Genomic DNA, 12,424 nt, shown 5'->3' with positions numbered 1-12,424 from the left:
TGTCACGTAAAATTTTGGCATTGAACCTAGGCAGATGAATCAATAGAAGGACACCCTGATTTTTATGACAATCTGTAATGACCCAATAAGGAAAGCTTGATCTCCTGCTTTGAAGTTTCTTGGATTAATTGTCAGAAAACTAAAAGACAAAGTTTAGGAAAATAATCACTACACCATGACCTTCTCCTTGCTATCTAACGCAAGAACTCCATGTTGCTAGGTCACCTCTCTCCCCGTCTCTCTCTCTCTCTCTCTCTCTCTCTCTCTCTCTCTCTCTCTCTCTCCTCACCCCCTCCCTCAATGTTTCTTTTTTGCACTGTGGCAACTGGCAATACTTTTGCTTCATGCATGAGTTTCGTTATCATTGCCTCGTTCCTTTCTCGCAAAACTTTTACTTCATGCATGCGTTTCGTTGCCATTAGCTGTTTCCTTTACATTACTTTCTTGTGTTGCTGTTCAGAGCATGGGGAATATGAAGGTTGCAGAGAAGATGATCAACATTTTAGCAGATGGGTTTGATCGTCCAGCAGTTAACAACGGCACTTCCTTCGTGTCAAGAGGATGGTGGGCTAAGAGGCAGCACATGCCTGATCTGATCTTGGACGAGGAAGACCCTCAGCTTCACGATATCTACTACAGTAGAAGAGCAGTCGTTGGGGAATCGCTTGGCAGGCTGCATCTCATGGCGGTCATCGACAGATTGATTATGGCCCATAAGGCAGAGCTGCGTAGTTTCACCCTACGCTTATCCATAGAGGTAGGGAAATACAATGGGCTTGTCAAGACATGGCTTCGTCATGTTTGTCAAGTTAAAAAAGCCAGGAAGATTCACCTTGACCTGCAGCCGATTGAACCTTATGAAGATCGTGGCTCTCACCGTTTCCTTCGGTTGTCTCCTTACAGGCTGCAGTTTCGGCCTTCTGATTGCTCATATCTGGAGGTGATGGAATTGAAGGGTTGTTACTTTGAGTCTCTGCCGCAAGATGGAGAAGGCCTCTGCTGTTCCATGAGAAGTCTGAACCTCGGGCACATGGTACTGCCAGGGGTTCTCGTTTCTAGCATGGTTGGGGCTTGCCCAATGCTTGAGAGCTTGACTTTGGAGAACTGCTACGCGATAATGGAGCTCAAGATCTCTGCACCAAGACTTATCAAGTTGACCATTAAAGACTGTTACGATATAGCAGGGTTGGAGATCGAAGCACCAAATTTACAGCTCTTGGAGTTCCCTTGCTGTCGATTTCAGAAAGAAATAGATCCGTGCAAACTATTCCGAAGTTGTCCTTCCATAAGCTCCCTCCAAGCTTGTCCCTGCATCTTTACAGTATGTTCCATTGTCCATTTGCTTTCCCTCCATTGTTGTTCATGGTTGCAACGTCAACTTCTCATGTTCTAGCTAGCTAGTTGATTCTTTCAAGTGTTCTCAACTGACTACTTTCATTTTCGTGTAAAGGATTTAGGTAGTTGGAACGGCAAGTTTTACAAATTGGGGAAGCTTAAGCTTCAGACGTCGATAAAGAAAGAACACCAGCTAGATGTTGCTACTCTGCTGGATCGTTGCCCTCTACTCCGGAGCCTCATAATTGACAACAGTAAGTTTCCGAAAAGCTTCCAAATTTTTCTAATTTTAACAGCATAAATGGTGCACCAGATACACTCACGTCCTTGATCATTTCCCACTTTCAGGCGAGCAATTCTGCTCCTTCATCGTTGGTAATCAGAGCAACACCAAGGACGAATTAAAGCTTCCCCACCTTCAAAGAGTTAAGATCTCTCCATTCTTTGGCGCAACATGCGAATTAGAGTTGCTCGAATGTCTTCTTCGCAGAGCACCTCTACTAAGTTCCGTACGTGTTTCCATTGGACGAGGAAACAAAAACACAGTGGACTTCTACATGAAGATGGCATTATTTCTGCAACAAAAGTACTCACTACGCAAGACTGTGATACATGAAAATCTGGATTCCTGTTGGTTGGAGCTTCTTTAATCTGAAAGAGGGGTCTGACCAATGACATAGACTAGTACTGTAAGATATACGACGATTCTTTCAGCAGCGCAAGGTTTTTGTTAAGCGGATTTACCTAGATGGACACTGTTTTTAAGTGATTCATGTTGACTTGAATACGAGTTCGAGTAACTTAACTTCTAATATTTGTATATATTCAGGTCCGCGTTGATGTCATATTTCAGATTGAGTTTGGACATGGTTCAATGTTCTGATATTAGATGCCTACAAAATCGAATTACTTTTAAGTACTTGGATCATATGCTGTTTTTTTCACCGAAACAAAGTAACTGGATTCAGCTTCGAGTCAATGATTGGATAAATCTTAATAAAGTGATCCTAGCTACTTGCGTGTGCATTGAATTGAAGAAGGCCATGTGTTAAAAATTTGATAAAGTTCAGCTTCACTGGGAGTTGCCTAGAAAAAATCAGCATCAACAGGCTAGATGGACCAGCATCAAATGCCAATTTACAAATGGTCCGGCATTGAAGGAGTTTTCAGCTTTCAAAAAACACGTTGATTTGATTCCCGTATTTTGTTTGGTTCTGTTTCCAAGAGAATATAGTTTGAAGTCCCACAAATTTTATTCCCCATTTCCAGCAAATATACACAAATTTTGTCTAGACTTGCCTGAACTTAGGTCCATCTTACTGGGAGGAGAAAAACAGTGCCAAGGTGAATCTGCACAATGGCTTCTCACAGTCTGGTACTTTAAAGTTTAAATAGGTTTGCACCTGGTTCCAACTGACCAACGACACGAGAAATTAACCATTAAGGGATCCAACAAAGAATACATAACCAGATCAAACAATGCAGTCTACATAATTCTATAATGAAATTTTGTGTCACTCAATTGGAATTCAGCGCTTGAGCATTGAAATTTTATGAACGATGTCCACATCTATCCAATGTCTGACCTTATAGATCTGACCAAATTCCAGCTGGATCTCCTTCTTAACCTTTTATACGGATACTGAAAACATTGACGTACCACCAAATAAGGACATGGTTCGAGAAAGCGCACAAGCTGTGGACTCATTTGCATAGATTACAGCAGAGAGCTCACAACAAACAGAAAGCAAAGATTACAAAAAGCAAACACAGACCAGTACGTTACTGAATTTGTACGACAAATGCATGCAGATTCTAGATACTCTGCATCACTTCCCAGAGTAAAACACCTTTGGTAAGGATGCTGATAACATTGATATACCATGAAATAATGACACATAATGAGAAAATACACAAGCTGTGGATCTATTTGCACAGATTACAGCAGTGTTCACAATAAAGTGAATAAACAGAAACCAAGAAGATTATTGAAAAAGCTCATAAAAGAGGAAATGGCATGGATTGATTTCAAAGATGAAGATAAAGCCACAAATACGGATTGAAGCTGGCAGCTTCAATTATGTGGAAACTGAAAAAATAGGTAAGCCATCCAAAAGAAAATAATATTCCTCCAATCACACTGTTATCTGAATGAAGACTCTATTTCTTCCAGACTTCGTCCCTTTGTCTCCGGCACCAAAAATATCACAAACAGAACATTCAAGGCACTGATAACCATGTAAGCAGTAAAGGTCACTGCAGTGAGCAAATACAGTTCAGGTTAGGAATAAGTAAAAGCACTTCTGATGTATGTGTGTGTGTGTGTGTGTGAGAGAGAGAGAGAGAGAGACCTCCAGCATTCCAACTTAGGAGTAGGTCTGCAGTCATTGTAACTATCCATGCCATAAGCCAGTTGGCCATTGTTGCAATGCTTCCAGCAAGTCCCCTAATATTGATTGGCATAATCTGAAGACAAACAGACAAAGAAATGAAAGACATGCGGAATTGGAGAGGCAACCAGAAATACAATCTTATGTCTGACATAATCGCAACATTCTGAACACAATCAGAAATACAATGATATGTCTGAAATGTGAATAATTCATGAAAGTAATCAGTTTTTGTTGAAGTTTTAATTCATTGAGTTGATGGTTTATCTGGGTTCATGAAGTGATCCTTGCTTAGCATGGAACATCCCCCTCCTTGGGCACCATATGTTTAATATCCATCTGTTCTATGTGCCTTTGGCACTCATCTCTTCTTCCCATTTTCAATAAAACAAGATCTCTTTGGACAAAGATAAAGGTTTTTTACATAGCACACTAAAATTACTTGAAGCCAAACGTTTGATAAAGTGGTACCTCAGACATTATTAACCATGGAATTGGCCCCATGGCAAGGCAGAAGAAAACAACAAATGCCTGAAAAAATGAAATATACAAAATGACACCCCCATCATTCAAGTGAAAAATAAGAAGATCAGAAAAGACCACCTGTTAAAATATAAAAGCTGAACACTCACCATGAGACCAACCAAAGACAGAATGCTCATTGCACTATAATATCTTGAACTTTCTGCAATATATCCCTAGTTCAAAAAAATAAAAGGAAAACAGCAACCTTTATTCTAAGATATAAGATAATGCAAAATTGCATTTTATTAAATCAAATGCATGCAGACCTTCACATAAAATGCAACTGACACAAGTAGCAGGCTTCCTGTCATCCCGACAGTAGATATCTATACAAGAAACATGTGTTAGAATGTTAGGCAGAAGACTAGTTGTGAATAAGTTCATAAAGAACTCACTATTAGCAGCACTCTGCGGCCTGTTCTGTCCACTAACCACAATACGACAACCGCCATAATGACCTAGAGAAAGAAACTAAAAGAATTATCATAGACGAGACAAAAAGATCTTAACTGCAGATTACCTCAAACTTTTACTTTCAAATCAACTGAGGTTCTCAACAATGCTAGAAAATTTAACCTGGATAGCTCCAACTCCAATAGTTGCAACACTGCTAGATGAAATTCCTACAGAAAACGATTACAATTACTCAGTAGCCTATGCAATCACATTAATTATGCATTCTCAAGATACATGCACATAGCAAGTTTGTAACTAGCCATTTACATGTTAGTAGGATTTGAGTTTTTGAAAAGATACTTACATAGACAAGAACTCAATTACAAGAGCTTGTGTGTATGAGTCCTCTTCTATGCACGTAAAATAAATTTTACAGAAGGTAAGGCACAAATCGCAAGAATTGGGTCCTTTTTTGTATCACCTTATGCCCAACAAGCATTAAGATGTGCAACACAATCATTATGCATAATTTGTGCATCCCCAACCACAAGCACATTTGCTCGCATACAAGTATTGCAATTACAACAGAGGTGGAGAAGCAAAAGTCTCACTATTTGGAAAATTTTATCCAAAAGATGTCTACAAGCTCAGAGGACAAGGAACGTGTCTTTTCCAGCTAGGGTAAAAGGTTCATATATTACAGCTCACCAGCAGTTTCAAATATGCTTGTGGAGTAGAAAAGGATGCCATTTATTCCACATAACTGTTGTAACATCAACAATCCAGTACCAATCTGCAATTTCATAACTAGATGAGAATCATCTAGAACACAATCATGTCTCAGAAATGGAGGAGAAAATGGATATTGTGATATGTTATATAAGGTAACTACCATCAGTGGCTTAGAATATTTTCTCCGCCTGAGTTCAGCAAATCTAATAGTGGCTGTTCTGCTTGATGTACCTACAGTTCTCTGCTCAAAGTAATAAAGTGAAAAATACTAACATTTAAGAATAAAAATAAATCGCAACAGATTAGCCTGTATGCGGACCCATAAAAAGTTAAAAACAAAGATCTAGTATCCAAGAAGTTAACAAATCAAATTCTGCGTTTAACAAGGATGGAAAAATCAAGAAAAAAGTTGGATTGCATTGCTAGACTATCAGAGCACCTTTATATCATTAACTTCCATGGAAATATCAGTCTCAAATCCACGCAAAACTTGCAAGGAAAGCTCAAAATCTTCCATGAAGCCCTTTTTTGCCTGGGAATATAAACGAAAATGCATCAGAATCTATGTAAAAGCATGGGTTATTTTGAACTACCTTCATACAAAAAAGGCCTCTTCTCATATGAAAGGAGTCATTCTTTCTTACAGATGCTGGAAAAAATTCAGCACTGTAGGAACGTGTTTGAGGGCTTAAACATAATTAATGTTGATCCCCATTTTCATATGAAACAGTTACAACTCCTGTACCAAAGGGCACCAACAAAATGACATTCCTACATGGTCCTGGTTTGAAAGGAATCCCGCTTCCTGCAGGGCAGCAGGTCAATAACCGGTAGAAAGAAAACATTGACAATTGAGTGAAGACGTAAACTCACCAACCATCTAGGAGATTCGGGGATGAAGAATAAACCAGGAATCAATAATGTACAGGGCAAGATTCCTGTCAACCATCTCACACGTTCAGGTTGCTGAAGTGTTTCGGCAGTCTTGATAGTCATGAGAGGGCAGACAAAGATATAATAGAAATTTAAAATGATACATTTGATACTTCAAAGAATAATTTCACGAGAAGATTCCAGTTTCAAAAGCTGCTCGTCTTACTGCGTTTTTATTGTTTTGGAAGTCAATATTTTATATCACAAACTTTTTCCAATTAGTCTGGAACAAAAGTTTGCAAGAGAAACAATGGAGCTCAACATCAACTAAAAGAAATATTTCGTTGTTCAATGGGAAAAGACACTCAGGAATCAAGAACCTGGAAACCTCACCTAGCACTGCAAGTGTTCTCCACCGTAAAAACAAACCCAGAAGATAAGCGATCAGGATGCCGCTAGTGATACCTAACTGCACAACAATGCTCAAACCCATAAGTTTAAAATATTGGCCTCCAACAATTCAAAATTTTAATAGCAATATTACCTGATAGACAGATCCAAGGGCACCCCGCATATCCTGTGGAGATATCTCAGCTACGTATACAGGTACCTGCGTGGAGTATAGAAACAAGCATGACAACATAATTTTGATTATGCATCTTAAGAAAGAGGCTGAAAAGTTCATACAGAGTATGATATGACTCCTACTCCAAATCCCTCCAGCAGTCTACCCATATACAAGAATGACGAATCCTGCAGATGTATCGGGGAAGCATCATCAAATGGATTTGACATGGAGAATAATCCATCATTGAATCCAATTGATAGAGACTAACAGTGGCAAAGGATATGACCAGCCATCCAATTATGTTAGGAACTGAGGCGATCATGAGCGACTATGAAGAGACAGGAAAAAAAGTAAGCATCAGATACAAACTACCAAAACATGAACACAATCAGCACAAACTCCTGGCAGCAATCATAACGCGTAAAACAAGACCGACAATCTCTTACCCCTTTACGCCCAACATACTCTGCAATTTGACCACTTGTCATAGCCCCAATCATGGCACCAACGTTCGAAAGCGAGCCAAACAAGGAGAACTACCTTCCAACAGTCAAGTGAGATATTTCACTTCAAAATGGAAAATGTAAACCATAGATGGAAGAATGGAGTTCCTCCTTTTACCTCCGAGGTTGTCAAGCCAAGATCTTTAACGATTGCAGATTCAGTAGGCGACGTGAATCCCGACTGAATACAGAAGAAAAAATGATCCTTATTACAGATGAAAGGTTGCCGGTATAGATGAAAAAGGTTTTCTATTGATTGGCACCCACCGTTAAGCCATATTGAATTGGGCCCAAGGCCACAATCATTGTGCACAGGATGACGGAAATGGATCGATCCCTGAAGATGGCAGAGGAGCTAAGGCCTTCCGTCATGTTGAACCGCGTAGAGCTCAATCTATACCAGCTCCCAGTATGTAGGAATGGCTTCTTTAGATCACTGCTACTCCCACCATCCTCAACACCATTCCTAGAGCTCATGATGTTGTTGACTGATGATGGCAGTGACTGATGCAAGAACTAAGGTGCTTGTTTACAGCTTTGACGCTATAACCCAAGAACGAGGAATCAGTAATTAGGATAGGGAGCTAAACCACCCTATAAGCCACATCCAAAGGAGTAATGGAATTCCCCTCCAACTAATTTTAGCTCTTTCTTAAATACTAATATCCTTTAACCGCTTCCCCATCACAATGATCTGTAAGTACTTCCGCAAAGCCAAAAAGGAAAGAAGTACTACAACCAAATCATCTGCTGATAATCAATGGTCTTAACGAACCGCTCGCATCAGTACACTTTTCTGTAAGCATGAAGCGATAAATTAGAGAAATAGAGTCAGAACCACGCAGGCGGACACCGAGAAATCTTAAGCAACAAAACAAAATATAGAAGTATCTCCAAAGGAAAAATGACAACTGAACGAGGTTGCGGGAGCTAGGAACGGCCAATTACGAAGAGAAAGCAGAACAGGAGGAGCAATCCAGGAAAACCTAGTCTACCTGACTGATTCTTTCTTTTTCATTTCATAGCAGTTCTCCTTCAAGATAGAATTCTGGATCTGCACTCTTTTGTTCACTCCACATAGAGAGAGAGAGAGAGAGAGAGAGAGAGTACACCCACCAATTACCACATTAAATTCAGGAAGAGTATGGCTGCTGATCAGTGAGATTCTGTCACATCCGTCACGACCGCCCTTCAAATTTTACTTGAATGGTCGAATGTGGGTGCCATCCTACTAATCTATCTAGTTTTGAATAACTTGCTTGTCGCGTTACAATCGTAAACAAAAAATTTCCTCATCCAAATTCGCCAACTTAAGTCGAATTTAAAACACTGAAAACCCAAACATCCGTAAATAGAAGAACGAAACGATTAAAAATGACGGTTCAACTTGTGTTCAGACAACAAACAAAAATGGGGGAAAAAATAAGAGGCAAGCAAATAGATTGAAGAGACTCGCCTTCTCCATTGGCCCACATAGGAAGCAAACAAGCAGCACCTACGAGTCCCAAACAACTCGGCTTCCTGCTTTTCTTACCAAAAACGAGAAAAAAGGTATTCAAATAATAATTTAAAAAAGTAGCCTCCCCCGACAAGTTCTTATTTACTTTTGCCTTTAATTTTGCAAATACTTTTATTTAAGTTAGATCTTGAATATGAAGATCTTATATCTTAAAATTTTGAATTTTTTTTGTTTCGATCAAGAACCCCAAAATCTTTCCTTTGAGAAACACAAGAATCAGATCGTAATATACATCTCCAAATCCACAAAACTATGGTTGCGCATAGGGATGTCAATGGATAAATTTAAATTGGGTTTATAATTTACCACATTCGATTCATGGAACGTTTATATATTCAAATTCGCATAAGCAAAAAGAAAATTTTTTACCTGATCTTCAAATCCACAATCTGAATGCCATCCACATCCGACTTTTAGACTTCACAAGTGGCTTCAACTTTTAAATGCACATCCAAATCCAAACCGCATCATGATTAAGAATAAACTTCCTGCATGTATAGATGTTGAATAAGATATTTATTCAGAACTGATTCTGAATCCAATCGGACATTCCTTTGAGACGTAAGTTAAATTTGAGTCACATGTCCATTTCTTAAATATGAATTCAACTAGATTTCTTAATTGGATATCAAATCTTTTTCCACATGTGGTTTTTTTTTTTTTTAAAGCAATTTGATTGGATATTCCATCGACTGACATCCTAATGTCATCAACTCTTACGCCTAATGTTGCTAAAATTAAAAATTTTGATAAATAAAAGTATAGAGAGGAATCACAAAAAACCAAAAAATTATGTTTTTATTAATATTTACTTGAGGACAACTGCCTTTAGCGTAAAACCTCCAAAGTCACATCGTAATACTTCCAAGATTCTATCATATCATCATGCTTTTTAATAGACAGTGGTTGTTACTTGAAATTGTCACCTACCCCACCTCCTTATCATCATGCGTCATGCATGCGGTGTACCTATTTAAAAGCATTTATATTTGGAGAGGAGTTTATATTTGTTAAAAGTAAATATGAAATTTGTCAATGTAAAAATTTTTTAAAAAATTAAAAAGCTGGTGTGGTCAGTTGCCCACACCAGTCCACATGTAGCTACACCACTAGTGCCATGTATATCTTCCTCTTTAAATAATTATCTTCCAAATGATCAATCGCATTTGGTATGGTATTAACATAATTTTATCATTACATCTTTTTAAATTTTGATAAATTTATTTTAAGCAAGCTTAATTCAGCTTAGTCGGGAGATTAAAAGCCAATTAAGGCAGCGGACGAGCCAAAATTCATAAAGCGAGAGATACTAAACTAAAACAATTTTATATTTTTGAGGTCGTTTGGCAATATAAATAGTTCATTATTGTTTTATAAATTTAGTATGACACCGACAAACTGTTATAGTGTTTGAATGTATTTTAATTAAAATACCAAATATTCACACATGCCTAATTTATGGAAAACAAAACTTTTAGCTACAAATTAAATATCTGGCATTTTAATGTTAGGCATTTAAATACACATTAAATGTATACAAAATTAATATCTAAAATTATAAAATTTTGTCGGCTGGTATGGGCATTTGTGGCTCCACTAGTGGGTCAAAGAATGGGTTCGACGATAAATTTAACTAAATCGATTATATTTATTACGTATTAATGTTATGCGATAGAGTGATAAAGAGGTCAATCCATCATAATGAGCTTGAGGGTTTTTTATTTTTCTTGTCAATTTCACCTTAACTAAACAACTTAAACTTAAACCAAAAGTTAAGTGTATTATGTTTAACTTTTAATTTTCCTCTGGAAATTCAATTAAGAAAATCAGCCGTCGTTGTTTCTTAATTAGTTTTCGAAATATAATCTTCAAGTTAAACATATGACCATAGGGATTAAAAGGCAAATTTGTCATAAAATTTAATTTAAGTATCAAGCCGTTCGCTATTTTTTTTGTTGCTCAATATTTTTCATCTAAGGAAAATTTGTCCTTTGGTATCCAGAAAATTTAATTTAAGTATCAAACAGTTCGCCATAAACCATGGTTAATGCTAAAGTAGCGATGGTTTCTTTTAGCTACAGTTTTTTTAGTTTAAAAAATCTTACAACATCAGACATCTCAGATAAGATTGAATCATGCTATGTATATATACACAAATAAATGTGGGTATCGGGCTCCGCCGGGCAGGCCTGGCCTGGTAAGGTCGGCCCGATCGGGCCGATCAGCCCGCCCGATAGCCCGGGTTTCGGTTAGGGCCCCGCTCGACCCATTTAAAAATAAAAAATAATTTTTTAATTATAAAATAAATTTTTAAATATAAAATATATTTGTTAATAATAAATATATATTATTAAAACAAAAAAAATTTAAAAATATCTTTTAACCGAGCCGAGCGGACCCAGGCCGGCCTAACAGGCACGGGCCGGGCCGAACCAGGTTTTTTCGGCATGGACCCGGGCCGGCCTGACACCCAGGCCTATACACAAACAAATATTGTTGAATGTTACAGAATGGTTAAATATTTAAAATCCGTCATTAAAAATCTTAAGTTATGGAACATTAGCAACAATTTGTGATGTTTTTGATGATAACTTTAAATATTGAACCATCTAATAACTTATTAATTTATATATATATATATATATATATATATATATATATATATATATATATATATATAGAGAGAGAGAGAGAGAGAGAGAGAGAGAGAGAGAGAGAGAGAGAGATGGACCACAGACATGACAAGGGTTTTGACGACTACCATCCAGAGAGTTCATATTGACAAAGTGAACATTCTAGATTCGAGCAAGCCTGCATGATCTTTTACTATTGAAGCGCCTACTTCTTTGGACCTTTTCTGCTTCCCAGCTGGGCGGACCAAATCCAGAATCGTCTTCTCAATTTCACTTTACTTACGCCAACCAACCTCCACCGCTGACTGACTGTCCATCATTTTAGAATCATCCAAAAGGTTCCCTTTTAATATATTTATATATATATATATAAGGCCCCAAGTACCTAAATTAGATCTTCATGCTTAATTTTCTGTTAATCATCAACTTTACATTTTGATTAGTTCAGAAACATCCAATTTCATGAAAGTTCATGGACATTGGGAAGTTTCAGTTTAATTTCTGGATTTCTAGATATTCAAGAAATGCATGACATTTTTTCTATTCTTCCACACACTTAGGCCCATAAACTTTCAGTGGCGGAGTCAGAAATTTGGTTTAAGTTTTCAAGAGACAAAAAAGGGTTCATCTTCCATGCATTACCATGGGCATTTTGGCGGCTCCGCCACTGTCGTAAGCATCTGTTTGGCACTCTGCCGCCATCATAAACTACTAGCACGCCTGATTAATCCAACTTTGATTAGTCGATAACTAATTAACTTAAGTAATCCGACTCTAGGTTTCCATTGCTTTCCATCTTTTCAAATCTTTCAACATCATATACTTGCAGTTCACTCTTTTCACCACCACCAATCACCTGTACCCAAAGAATTTAGAACATTTCTAGGCCTCTCCTTTTTAACTGAAAAATATTCAGTAAGATACATAAGTTAGTAACGAAGATATATACG

The 12,424-nt window shown here is 37.7% G+C and overlaps 1 protein-coding gene across 3 annotated transcripts; it reads right to left on the bottom strand.

Annotated features, from left to right (window-relative positions):
• Positions 1–3,234: 3,234 nt before the first annotated feature.
• Positions 3,235–8,716, bottom strand: LOC116250505 (sugar transporter ERD6-like 6). 3 transcript variants are annotated; one of them, XM_031624156.2, is made up of 19 exons: positions 8,318–8,713; positions 7,590–8,118; positions 7,441–7,503; positions 7,266–7,355; positions 7,088–7,147; positions 6,939–7,004; positions 6,796–6,861; positions 6,645–6,720; positions 6,252–6,316; positions 5,818–5,910; positions 5,539–5,619; positions 5,355–5,439; positions 4,827–4,873; positions 4,646–4,708; positions 4,517–4,576; positions 4,358–4,423; positions 4,197–4,256; positions 3,687–3,801; positions 3,235–3,591 (listed from the first exon to the last, which is right to left on the bottom strand). In XM_031624156.2, the coding sequence occupies exons 2-19, from the start codon at positions 7,797–7,799 to the stop codon at positions 3,479–3,481; spliced, it is 1,479 nt and encodes a 492-aa protein (XP_031480016.1). In that variant the 5' UTR covers positions 7,800–8,118; positions 8,318–8,713; the 3' UTR covers positions 3,235–3,478. The 3 variants fall into 3 exon arrangements, with proteins under 3 accessions (XP_031480016.1, XP_031480017.1, XP_031480021.1); XM_031624157.2 differs by having other exon boundaries at positions 8,439–8,713; XM_031624161.2 differs by lacking the exon at positions 4,197–4,256 and having other exon boundaries at positions 8,318–8,716.
• Between the last annotated feature and the right edge of the window lie 3,708 nt (positions 8,717–12,424).

This window comes from Nymphaea colorata, chromosome 3, assembly GCF_008831285.2.
Source record: "Nymphaea colorata isolate Beijing-Zhang1983 chromosome 3, ASM883128v2, whole genome shotgun sequence".
In the NCBI taxonomy this organism is placed as follows: Eukaryota; Viridiplantae; Streptophyta; class Magnoliopsida; order Nymphaeales; family Nymphaeaceae; genus Nymphaea; species Nymphaea colorata.
This window is presented reverse-complemented; position numbering and strand designations above follow the sequence as displayed.

Coding starts and splice junctions, on each gene's coding strand:
- LOC116250505 (XM_031624156.2), bottom strand. CDS start 7,799: ATGAGCTCTAGGAATGGTGTTGAGGATGGTGGGAGTAGCAGTGATCTA. Junction 7,148..7,265: donor AGTATGTTGGGCGTAAAGGG/GTAAGAGATTGT, acceptor GTCTCTTCATAG/TCGCTCATGATCGCCTCAGT. Junction 5,440..5,538: donor AATATTCTAAGCCACTGATG/GTAGTTACCTTA, acceptor ATGAAATTGCAG/ATTGGTACTGGATTGTTGAT.